Source organism: Artemia sp. Qi Xiang Cuo, chromosome 9 (genome assembly GCF_049724085.1).
Source record: "Artemia sp. Qi Xiang Cuo chromosome 9, ASM4972408v1, whole genome shotgun sequence".
NCBI lineage: Eukaryota > Metazoa > Arthropoda > Branchiopoda > Anostraca > Artemiidae > Artemia > Artemia sp. Qi Xiang Cuo.
The window spans coordinates 46,579,709-46,592,389 of record NC_142802.1 but is presented as its reverse complement, the minus strand read 5'-3'; the positions used below and the strand labels follow the sequence as shown (position 1 = coordinate 46,592,389).

At 37.0% G+C, this 12,681-nt stretch overlaps 1 protein-coding gene across 1 annotated transcript; it reads left to right on the top strand.

Annotated features, from left to right (window-relative positions):
- Positions 1 to 11,817: 11,817 nt before the first annotated feature.
- LOC148948724 (uncharacterized) lies at positions 11,818 to 12,447 on the top strand. The gene has a single exon (XM_089095000.1). The coding sequence runs from the start codon at positions 11,818 to 11,820 to the stop codon at positions 12,445 to 12,447; it is 630 nt and encodes a 209-aa protein (XP_088951126.1).
- Positions 12,448 to 12,681: the final 234 nt, after the last annotated feature.

Here is a 12,681-nt window from a genome sequence, read left to right as displayed (position 1 = left end):
AACGTTTTGGTAATTGCTATAAAATACAATATGATGGTGTGATTTTCATTAAGGTTCTAGAACTTCTAGGGGGTCTTTCCCCCTTTTTTTAAAACTCAGCCAAATTTCCTCAGGCGCGTAACTTTTGATGGATATAAGTAAACTTGATGAAAGTCATAAATTTGAATTCAGCATTGAAATCTGATTCTTTTGATGTATCTATTGGTATCAAAAACCCGTTTTCTAGAGTTACGGTTACCATTGAGCCGGGTCGCTCCTTACTTACAGTTCGTTAGCACGAACTGTTTGATTTAAAAACAATCTTGATCTCCACAAAGACATCCATTAACGAAATTTTTAGGACAAAGAATTTTTAAGTTTTTACTAAAGAATATACAAAAACAACATATTGTCGAAATCTATTTTTTTTTATTTGTCCCAATAAAAACACACAAAATTTTTTTTTTCAAAACCTAGGGGAAATTTCCCGCCGTTTTCTCTAATTATCACCCCAGGCTTTCCTCCATATTCAAAGTAAAACCTTCAACTGTAAGAAAAACTACGAAGCAATTTTTCCACTTTTTTAGGGACTTCTCCATTCTGACAAACTACATAGACCTACACATAATAATGAAATAGGATAATTATACAAAGAACTAATGTCATCTGAAAATTAAAAGGAAATACAGAAAAGAAATTGAATATCAACCTAAAAAGCAAATTAGCCTGTTTCTCATTCTATTTTTTCTTTCCCTTCTTTGATGTTTGCAACTTATTAAATTGAATCAATCATATCATTTTGACAAAATTCATAGATTAAAAGAAAATCAGAAGTATTTTAGAACTACATTAGATCTATTTGCAAGAAAAGTATTAGACGTGGTTATTTCCTTAACTTCCATTTCTAAGGTCCAGATGATCGGTATGGCCCAGTTGTTGGTAGGCGATTGACTTTTTCAACGTTGATAATCAAATATAAAAGGAAGCTTCATCCCTGTATCAGGGCCCAGAGTCGTAAAGTTCCTCAGTAAGTGCTGAAAAGGTGACAGTTAAGTCTACTTAGTAGCTGTGACCTCAAAGCAGGTATGATCTACCAAAGGGTTGTTTTTAGAGTAAACTCATACCAATGAGTTAAGTTATTAGATATTGCAAAAAACCTTTTCAAATTTTTGTATTGTGAAAGGTTCAAGTTTCTTGACACACCACGTATATTTACTAGGAGTTCCAATTGAACAAGCTCCAACTGAACAGAAAATCAGGGATTCCAACTGAACTGCCACAAATCTTTTGTTTGAATAGAATTTTAAGCAAATGTACTTAAAAAACATACTGGGCCCCATAATTTTTAGTCCCATAGATACTAGCCACTTTCACTACTATAAATCGCTTTGGTAATAGCCATAAAATACATTTAAAAAAAAAAATCTATCGAGGAGGTATTCTTTAACTGAATCCCTCCATGCAACTGAACCCTCTTTAACTGAACCCTCCTTAGCTATATGATAAATAGGGCTTACCATAGAAGTTGCAGTTAGCTCCTTACAAAGTGAATGTTGTGCATAGCGAATAACACTTTCTCTCATCGAATTCTGTGCAGATTTGACACTGTCATGAGAGGGCCCTGGTTGGTCCAGAGAACTTTTAATGGATTGCCCTGTAGCTTGCATCAATGTGTTATCACCCCATCTTGGTTTCTTTTCTGGAGGGGAGTAATTGTAAGAATCTTCCTCCACCTTAAAAAGAAGGAAAAATTTAGCATGAAAAAAAAAACGATCCTCCTTTTTCACAGAAGATAAAATTAGTCTGCACAAAGAACCCTCCTCTCCCACCCCACCCACTGCATCAAATCCAAAACAAAGATTTAAAATATATATATAAAAAATATTAAAATATATTAAAAGCTAACCAAACACAATTCCTGTTAAATTTTTTTATTTCAACTCATTCACCCAGGTTTTTCGCTAGTCAACATATCTTGAAACAGACAAAGACATGTGTTACTAATCACGGTGATAATACGATCACATGATAGCATGAGTGTGTGAAATTTGCTCTTAAGACTGTCCCTTCCGTTGTAACACACCTGCTTCCATTTAGACCAGGAAAAAAAGATTTTTTTTTTATCATTGGGAAAAAGGGACATTTTTTGAACGAAATAATTAAAAGTAAGGGGTTATGCTCCTAAAAAACAATGGGGGAGGGGGTTTTTTGTTTTGCATAATAGAAAAAAGCATACTTAGCGTTTTCTATCGAATATACTCATCATATTTTAAGGTTTTGTATTGTTGGAGGGGAGGGGGGCTAAGTACCCCTGAAATTTGAATTTACTGGTAAAATACCATTTATCTGGAAATAAATTAAGAAATTTAGTAAGCTCTACTCACATTGACAATTGACGGATCCATTGTTCCAAAAGTTAATAAAATTCAGTGTACTATGTATAATATGTTAAATTATAATGAAAATTAAATTACGATATATGAACATTTTATACGGGATTTCAAGGACGAATAAAAAACGGATGTTGAGTTACATAATTTCGTGCATGCCCCCAAAACATGTTTGACTACTTTATATCATATCAGTTTTTAAGAATGTGCACGTGAACTGACGACGTACATTATTATACCTTGCCAAGTTTAAAAAACCTTGTCTTTAGTTTCATAACATGCATTATATTAATATCTCAGGCATGGGTTTTTCTTGCGCAATTCCAATGTATATTTTCATGTACTGTTCAAATCAACAGCAATTCAATGTATATTTTCATGTATATTTATAATCAATAGTGAAATTCAATGTATATTTTCTTGTAAGTTTCGTGGTGCCTATTGCCTCAGGTGTAATTTTTGTAGGCGTGAATGTACGGTTAGAATGTACGGTTAGAATGTACGGTTAGAATGTAGGGTTAGAATGTACGGTTAGAATGTAGGGTTAGAATCTATTATACTCTTACTACTTAAATGGCTATCTTAAAACATGTTTAATTTAATTTAGAACATACATCATTTGTGATAAATATATACAGTATACTAATGAACCTACGTAACAAGCTTCAATATTTGCATATTTTTAATACATATACTAGGGGGTTTGTGTTCTAGACATTCCCCGTTAGTTTATGTGAAAGTTAAAAATTTTGACTAATTCTTTAAAAATGACCGCTTAATCACAGGCGAATTAGAATTAGAATAAATTAGAATAAATAGCTCTTATGAAAGTACTAAAGAATCTTTGGCTTAAAGAGCGAGGTATTGACTAGGGGTGAACCCAATCATATATGTAATATTTTCTGTTCGTTTAAAGTTTTGATGTTGCTGCTGTTGCAGTTGAAAAACTTGTTTTTTATATTTAATTTCTGATCTTTTTTTAAATAATGCTTGGAAGTCCGGCGTCCCCTTCATAGCAATGTCCCTTCCCCCATGAAAACTTCCTTCATGGAAAGATCCTCCCACATAATCCAAGACCCACCAACCCCCCCCCCACTACTAGGAAAAATCTTCCCTGAAAACGTCTGTATACTTCCCAATAACCAATACTATATGTTAACATTGGGTAAAGTTCATAACTTTCAGCCCTCCCTCCGGGAACTTCGGGGTATTAAGTCATCCTAAAAGAAATACTTATAATATTTTCGAACATGCTGAACAAAATGGCTATCTCAAAATTTTGGTCGGGTGACTTTGGGAAAAAAATGAGCGTGGGAGGGGGCTTAGTTGCCCTCCATTTTTTTGGTCACTTAAAAAGGGCACTAGAACTTTTAATTTCCATTCCAATGAGCCCTCCCACGATATTCTAGGACTATTGGGTCGATACGATCACCCATGGGTAAAAAAAAAAAATAAAATAAACACGCACCCGTGATCTTTCTTCTGGCAAAAAATACAAAATTCCACATTTTTATAGATAGGAGCTTGAAACCTCTACAGTAGGGTTCTCTGATACGCGGAATATGATGGTGTGATTTTCATTAAGGTTCTATAACTTTTAAGGGGTCTTTCCCCCTTTTTTCGAAAATCAGCCAAATTTTCTAAGGCGCGTAACTTTTTATGGGTAGGACTAAACTTGATAAAACTTATATATTTGAAATCAGCATTAAAATTTAATTCTATTGTTGTATCTATTGGTATCAAAATCCCGTTTTTTAGAGTTTCGGTTACCATTGAGCCGGGTCGCTCCTTACTTACAGTTCGTTACCACAAACTGTTTGATCACACAAGAAGTGTGATTTTTGTATCTTGACCAAGCCCCCTCCCCTCCTTTTTCATCGATTAAAATTTTGTTTAGTGTCATATCGGGAAAATCTAAATATTGTTTATTAAGAGGTCTAAGAATTTACGGTACTTGTGCATAATATGGTGGCCACAAAAGAAGTCAAGTTTGGTTAATGCTAATAAAAAAAATAGGATGATTATATAATAGTTTACAAAAAAATTTGGGATTTATATTTGCCCGTGGGGGTGGGTGGGTGGTTGGGTGGGTGTTAGAACATAGCATATATTAAATACGTAAACTAACCAAGGTACCTCCCCCCCCCCTAAACCCCAAAAAACAACAGTTGAAATATTGTAAACGCAATGGAAACCACGCTTTGCATTCCATTTCTCTATTGCAAATACCCGTTTGTCGGTTTTCGTGTCTTGTTTCCTTGATACAGTTATAGCGGTGGGTACCAGACAGTGCACAAGTACCGAATTTAGTTTCAGAAATAGGGTAGGCCTACCATAGAGGCAGGCAAATGAAAAAAAAGGTATTTGTTTGCGGTTTGAGGACTTCTTATATTCGAGTTTTGTGTTTTATGTTTCAGCAATGGTAGCATAGGGGCTAGATCAAAATTATATATGGAAGCCTTATTACCCTAAATTCTGGACGGAAGAAGATCTCATAATATGGCAATCCGAGAGCCATTTATAAACGAGTTGACGGGTAAATAAAACTGCATACATGACTTCAAAGATAATGTAATTCGGAATTAATGTTTATTTACTGCGTACACTAAAAAAAAGTCTCAAATGCTGAAAACGAATGCATTTATACATATATATGTTATTACTATATACTGGAAATGAATTTATACTTCTTAGCTGTCCTTGTCATTAAAATTATCCTGTCTAGATAATGCTAAAACCGTGGTAGGAGTTTCTTCAAAATTAAAAAAAAATTCATCTATTTTGAAGGTTAGTCTGGGCCAAAAGATAAAAGAAAAGCCCCATCTTCATGAATTTTCGAACCCCTTCATGCATAGAACGGTGCAGGATTTCGTAAGGAGTACAATTGCTTCTGTCACGAAAGAAGAAAATACAGACCAGGACATAGTCAACGCTCAAAAAGTAATTGTGGTGCTTAGAAGTACCGCCAATTACCAAAATATGTCAGCCATTTCTTAACGGATCGAAGGCAGGGGCGTAATTTGCTATGGGACAGGAGCGGCAGCTGGTCCCTCTCCACCCAATTTTGCCCCCCCCCTAGACCTCAGTTTGCCCGACCAGCTGAAATTTAGTTTCTGCAAAAAATCTTGTCACTAAGATAAGCCTGCAAAATTCAAGTATCCAGAGAAACATGCAGTTTTCTTTAGTATATTTTTGTCTTTACGGTAATATATGGATCATTTCTCAGTTTTCACTGCCATTTTCATTTTATTGGGGAAAATTGGCTCCAACTTTACCACCCACCCCCCCAGGAGTTTGACAAAATTACGCCCCTGATCGAGGGGCAAATAAAATTGATTGCATGACTTCTAAGCAAGACATTATCTGTTTGGTTTCCTTTTTTTTTGGGGGGGGGGACAAAAAAAACATCAAAATTTGTTTATATATATTTTGGTTGAGTTCTTACGAGTCTGACAAAAATTCCAGAGGGGTTAAACCACCTCTCAATACGGCCTTACTTCTGAGAAAATGTTTCAGTTTTTAACGAGTTGGGCAAACCCAATGAAAAATCAAGTTTCGAATTAGGTTTTTAACGAAAGTTTATTTTAGCTACTCAAGTATTTATTGTGTCAGCTAATTCCCTCCTCAGACGGTTCCCCCTCAGAAAAATTCTCCCCGTGTATAAAATTTTCCTCAATCAAAATGAACCTAATTTCTTAAAATCACCAGTTTATTTAAAATCACCTGTGACTCATTCTTTTTACTTTTCCTCCATCAAGGTACAAGGCCTTTTGCATAGAAACATTTGCTCCAATCTATTCATTTGAAAACTTCAACCAATTCTTACTCCCTTCTTACTAGTCAAACCACACATTCTTGATGACAACTAGTCATCTGTAAGAGTTTGCTAAATGTTAGATTCTTGCTAAAATGTTACAGATTCTTGCCACTAGATTAAGTAATCTCTATGCTTTTTAATTTAATGGAAAAAAATTCGGAACCGGTAACCCGGAAATTATTAAGCGAAGTAACGACCCTTAACAGAGAGACATGAAAACACTGCCTTAATAAATGTACGTCATTCCTTTTAAAACCCGTTAATTTTCGAAGCCACCTATTATCCAAGTTGAATTGTATTCTTTTTGTGCGTCGACACCACAGTTCATATAATTATCCAGTAAGCTTATCGGAGATCATTTCTGGTCTTCGTTCTCGGTGCGAACAAAAGCTCCTCCCACTTCTTCGTGCAGTTATTAATAGCGGGTTTCCACTTGTTTCCGATTGTTTCTCGTAAAGTGCATTATTCGTAATAGGGGGTTTCCACTTGTTTCCGATTGTTTTGCGTCTGACTTGTCTACCCGTGAAAAGATCTGACGCCGCTTGTGTTTCTACGTTCTCTGGAGCACTCGCACGCCGGTCCGGGTTTTTATAACGGGTGAGATAGGGAATGATCATACTGGATAATTATATGAACTGTGGTCGACACCGGTCACCCCTTAACTTATCGATTTGAATCTATAAAGTTACTTTACCCAAATCTCTTAAGGGAAACATCAATTAATTTGGTAGCGTTGAATGATACGATTTAGTTTTTTTGTACTCAAAATTTGGCGACAACTTGATTTTATTCTTAAATTTGATAAGAGTAAAAAAAAGGATAAAATGTTGTATTCCGTATTATTAAATAAAACTTTCCCCAAAGTTTTTCTTAAGATTTGATTGGTCTGATATGGTGTGTGCCTGCAGTTCCAAGGAGTTCGTTTATACTACCCAAACGTCGCCACCGAGAAAAAAGGTTTATTATAAGCTTAGAACCACTAAATATTTCTAATTCAATACGCTTGGATAACTAACCAAGGCTCGGGTCTGTAATAATATAATTCTTAAAATTAAAAAAGTTATCCAATAAGGTAAGTTTTGTCAATTTCACTACTTTTAAAGTTATTATTTAATCAGTCTACGTATTTAAAACAGAATATGAGAATAATTTAAATGGCTCTAAGGTGAAAACGAATTTGGAATAATCTTGATTGATTAGACACAAATTTATAAGTTCAACTCAAAACACGGTATTTACTAATTATTTTTCTTAATAAGAATAAGTATTCCTTGGACCTTAGTTAAACCTTAACTTCAAGAAGGAAGACCCTTGACTGAATTTCCCTAGACTGGAAAGAACTTTAAATTCTTAGCTTGACTAGTGACACCTTCCTCCTCCTAGCCTCTTAGTATAGACTTATCGGCTAACTTAGCTGTACAGACGGCCGATAAAGGGCTGGAGAGGTAAAAGAACCAGCTAGGAGGGGGATAAACGTCTCCTCTGGTCTCAAATTCTATCGTATAGACCTTAGACAAAGAATTAATATAGGAAGTAAACAAAACGGAGGTCTAGGGATTTCCAACTTCTATACTTAAAAATACTGTACTTAACTGTGCAAGAAACACTAGACTGGAAAAAGGGACACACGGCTCTTAAAGGTTCCACTCCTTGATGTGAGTTATTCCACCTTAAGCCCATGGTTATTCTAAGCTCATACCAAAAATTTATGCTTCTGGGAAGGAACTCACTTGAGTTCTTAAGAAAGGAATGAATATTAAGATTAATTAATCTTAGATTGAATTATCTTTCAAAATGTTGGTTTTAGACAGACCCGGCCTTAACTAAGAAGAATGATAAGGAAGAAATCATAAGACCCGTAAACGAATAAAAGAAATATCTGAAAAGGATATTAGGCTATTTAAAAGGTGACCACGGCCTTCTGCTGTGGTCTGAATATACTTTATTACAATGTCTTAATCAAAGGAATTAAGTCGTGGTAACTATGGCACGCCAAAGATGTAAGTCCTCCAAGGAGAAGATACTGCTTTAATTAAAGTTAGGGCCAAAACCCAAAAGGGTTTTTTGCCCTAACTTTAATTCAACACAAAAATTAGGATTCTATCGGTTTAAACAAAGTAACGAAAAGGCTTATAACATTATTTTATTATTACATTCAAAGAAATTGAGAAATTACATTCAAAGAAAATTACATTCAAAGATTTGCCAGGGGGTCGCCATCAATTTAGTTAAAGAAAGGTTACTTACCACGGCGCCTTTTCTTTCCAACTTGATCTTAAGACAAGACAACCTCTTTACCTTCAAGACCCTATCTTTTTGTTTGCTTAACGCTGTTTAGCTCTTCATTGTCATTTGTTAGAGACTGTTTTTTGTATCATCCTCTCTCTAAATTTGAGCCAATCACTGCCTACAGTTAAATTAGTCGTTTCTTTCTTTCTTGTCTTGTTCAGAAAACACCTTATGTGTCGCAGTTGTCCTTTTTGTATATTTTTTCAAACAGTTCGTGGTAACGAACTGTAAGTAAGGAGCGACCCGGCACAATAGTAACCGAAACTCTAAAAAACCGTAATTTTGATACCAATAGATACATCATAAGAATCAAATTTTTATGCTGATTTCAAATATATAATTTTCATCAAGTTTAGTCTTACCCATCAAAGTTACGTGCCTGAGAATATTTGCCTTATTTTCAAAAAAAAGGGGGAAACACCCCTAAAAGTCATAGAGCTTTAATGAAAATCACACCATCAGATTCAACGTATCAGAGAACCCTACTGTAGAAGTTTCAAGCTCTTATCTGCAAAAATGTGAAATTTTGTATTTTTTGCCAGAAAAAAGATTACGGATGTGTGTTTATTTGTTTTTTTTTGTTTTTTTTCCCAGGGGTGATCGTATCGATCCAGTAGTCCTAGAATATCGTAAGAGGGCTCATTTGAACAGAAATTATAAGTTATAGTGCCCTTTTTAAGTGACCAAAATATGGGAGGACAACATGGCCCCCTCCCACGCTCATTTTTTCCCGAAGTCACCCAATTAAAATTTTGAGATAGCCATTTTGTTCAACATAGTTGAAAACTAATAAATATGTCTTTTAGGATGACTTAATCCCCCACAGTTCCCAGGGGAAGAGCTGCAAGTTATGAACTTTGCCCATTGTTTACATATTGTATCGGTTATTAGGAAGTATACAGACATTTTCAGGAAGGATTTTTTTCTGGTGGGGGGGGGCGGGAGGAGGGGGTTACTCAGAAGAATCTTTCCGTGGAGGATGTGTCCTTGGGTTAAGGGACATTTCTATGAAGGGGGCGCCGGATTTCCCAGCATTATTTAAAAAACGATCAGAAATTAAATTTTTTAAAAAACAAGTTTTTGCAACTGAAAGTAAGAAGCAACATTAGAACTTAAAACGAACAGAAATTATTACGTATATGAGGGGGTTCTCCCCCAAGTCAATACCTCGATCTTTACGCTACAGTTTTTTTTAGTGCTTTAAAAAGAGCTATCTATAATAGGCAGTGCGCTGGCGCTGCCTAAGTAAAAAACGATGTGGGCACAATGTGTTGTTTTTTTTGTTTTGTTTTATCCATACCCAGGCACTTCGTATCGAAGGAGTTGTCGTAGAAGGAGAGGGCTCATTCGATTGGAAATTGGAATGGCTAGTGCCCTTTAAATAGTCAAAAGTGATTGGAGGGCAACTAGCCCCCCCCACGCCCATCATTTGTTCCAAACACATCCAAGCAAAATTTTGAGATAGCCATTTTGTTCAGCGTAGTTGATCTCCAGATAGAAAATATATTTTTGAAGAGGACACTCCCCCACAACGCTCAGGGCAAGGGTTTTAAGTTATGCCCTGGGGGAATAAAAGGTTTTTATAGAAGACGTTGTCGTAGAAACTTCAAAACATATTCGATTGGAAATTCAAAGGGCTAGTACCCTTTTTAATAGTCGAAAGTGATTGGATGGCCACTAGCCCCCCCCCCCACGCCCATCATTCCCCCAAACACATCCAATCAAAATTTTGAGATAGACATTTTGTTCAGCTTAGTTGATCTTCCCCACAACCCTCAGGGCAAGGGTTTTAAGGTATGCCCTGGGGTTATATAAGGTTTTTATAGAGGACGTTGTCGTAGAAACTTCAAAAAATGCTCATTTGATTGGAAATTCAAAGAGCTAGTGCCCTTTTTAATAGTCGAAAGTGATTGGATGGCAACTAGCCCCCCCCCACCATGCCCATCATTTCCCCAAACACATCCAATCAAAATTTTGAGATAGTCATTTTGTTCAGCGTAGTTGATTTCCCGATAGAAAATATGTTTTTGAGGAGGACACTCCCTCACAGCCCTCAGGGTAAGGATTGTAAGTTATACCCTGGGGGCACATAAGGTTTTTAAAGAAGGCGTTGTTGTAGAAACTTCAAAAAAGCTCATAGGATTGGAAATTCAAAGGGCTAGTGCCCTTTTTAATAGTCGAAAGTGATTGGAGGGCAACTAGCCCCCCTTCCCACACACTAATCCTTCCCCCAACACATCTAATAAAAATTTTGAGATAGCCATTTTGTTCAGCGTAGTTGATTTCCAGATAGAAAAGATATTTTTAAGGAGGGCACTCCCCCACAACCCTCGGGGCAAGGATTATAAGTTATGCCCTGGGGCATATAAGGGTTTTATTGAAATCTGTGTCGTAGAAACTTGAAAAAGGGCTCATTCGATTTGAAATTCAAAGGGCTAGTATCCTTTTAATGGTCGAAAGTGATTTGAGGGCAACTAACCTCCCTAACCTAACCTAAAATAAACCAGATTCGACACACACACAGAGACGACACACACACAGAGACGATACACACACATAGACGACAAACACACAGAGACGACACACACACAGAGACGACAAACACACAGAGACGACACACACACAGAGACGAAACACACACAGAGACGACAAACACACAGAGACGACACACACACAGACGACACACACACAGAAACGTCACACACACACAGAGACGTCACACACACAGAGACGACACACACACAGAGACGAAACACACACAGAGACGACAAACACACAGAGACGACAAACACACAGAGACGAAACACGCACAGAGACGACACACACACAGAGACGACACACACATAGAGACGACATACAGATAATACACATAGAGATAAGGTTTTTACTGAAATCTTTGTCGTAGAAACTTGAAAAAGGGCTCATTAGATTTGAAATTCAAAGGGCTAGTACCCTTTTTAATAGTCAAAAGTGATCTGAGGCCAACTATCCCCCTTCTCACGCCCACTTTTTCCCCAGACACTCCCCCAAAACCCTCAGTGCAAGGATTGTAAGTTATGCCCTGGGGTCATACATTCATCGGTCATTCAGAGTGATAACATCTATTAGTTTAAAACAGTTAATACACAATTCAGTGCACAAGGACGGGAGAAGTTAGCCACGCCCTCCAGTATAGCAGCGTCTCCGGATAAAGATTCATTTCTTAGACAACTGAAGAAGAGAGCGCTACAAAGCTGTGTCCCGGGCTAAAGCGGGACGCAACGAATAAACTCTACTGCCGGAGAATATTGCTGGCAGAGAATAAGGTAGGCAATCTTAATTATCTTGAATACGCAAGCAGAAATGGAGGGAAATCAGGTTCAGCCACCTCAATTTCCAGATGCGTTAGATCCCAACGCGATTTCTCAGTTTATGCGTGAATTAAATTTCAAACTGGATTTGATCACACAACTCTCAAATAGCTTATCCGGTATAGAGGCAAAAATGAATAGTTTCAGTAAACAGCTAGATACAACAAAATCAGAAATTTCAAACGATCTAGCGGAAATGAGGAACAAATTCAGGGATTCTACACTGAAAATTGACTCAATGGAGGCAGAAATAAAGCGTTATAACCTCGTGTTTTACAATTTCCCTGTGACTGGTTCATCCCAGTCGAGTTGGAAGGATGAGCTTTGCGAGTTTCTTAGTTGGTGCCTCCCGAACCTACAGCTTTTTCGGAGGGACATAAAGGATGCTTTCCGCCTGAGATCAGGCCCTTTAATAGTTAAGTGGCACGACTTGGAAATACGAAATGCGGTTCTCATGAAAAGTTTTGTTTTGAAACAGAACAGCGTAGGGGTTGCTCCGGACTACACTACGTATCAACGCGAGGCTAGAAAAAATTTAAAGCCAGTGCTGTCCCAAGCCCTAGTAAAAGGTCAAAATGCGCGGCTCAAAAGCGATAGGCTTATCATTGAAGGTAGAACGTAAACATACGACCATGAATGTCAAAAAATAAAAGAAATGACGGTAAACCACCCAATTAGGGCCCCTAATCCAGCAAAGTAACTTAGAGATAAGAGGTATAAATGCCGCTAATGTGAATAAAAATAACCAGAGCTCAGTCCAGAATTGCCCTTCAGATCAGTCGGACTGTTCTGGTAAGTAGTATCCTATTGTAAGGTCCAGCCAGTGATTGCGTAATATGCCTTACCAGGGGTCAGT

Coding starts and splice junctions, on each gene's coding strand:
- LOC148948724 (XM_089095000.1), top strand. CDS start 11,818: ATGGAGGGAAATCAGGTTCAGCCACCTCAATTTCCAGATGCGTTAGAT.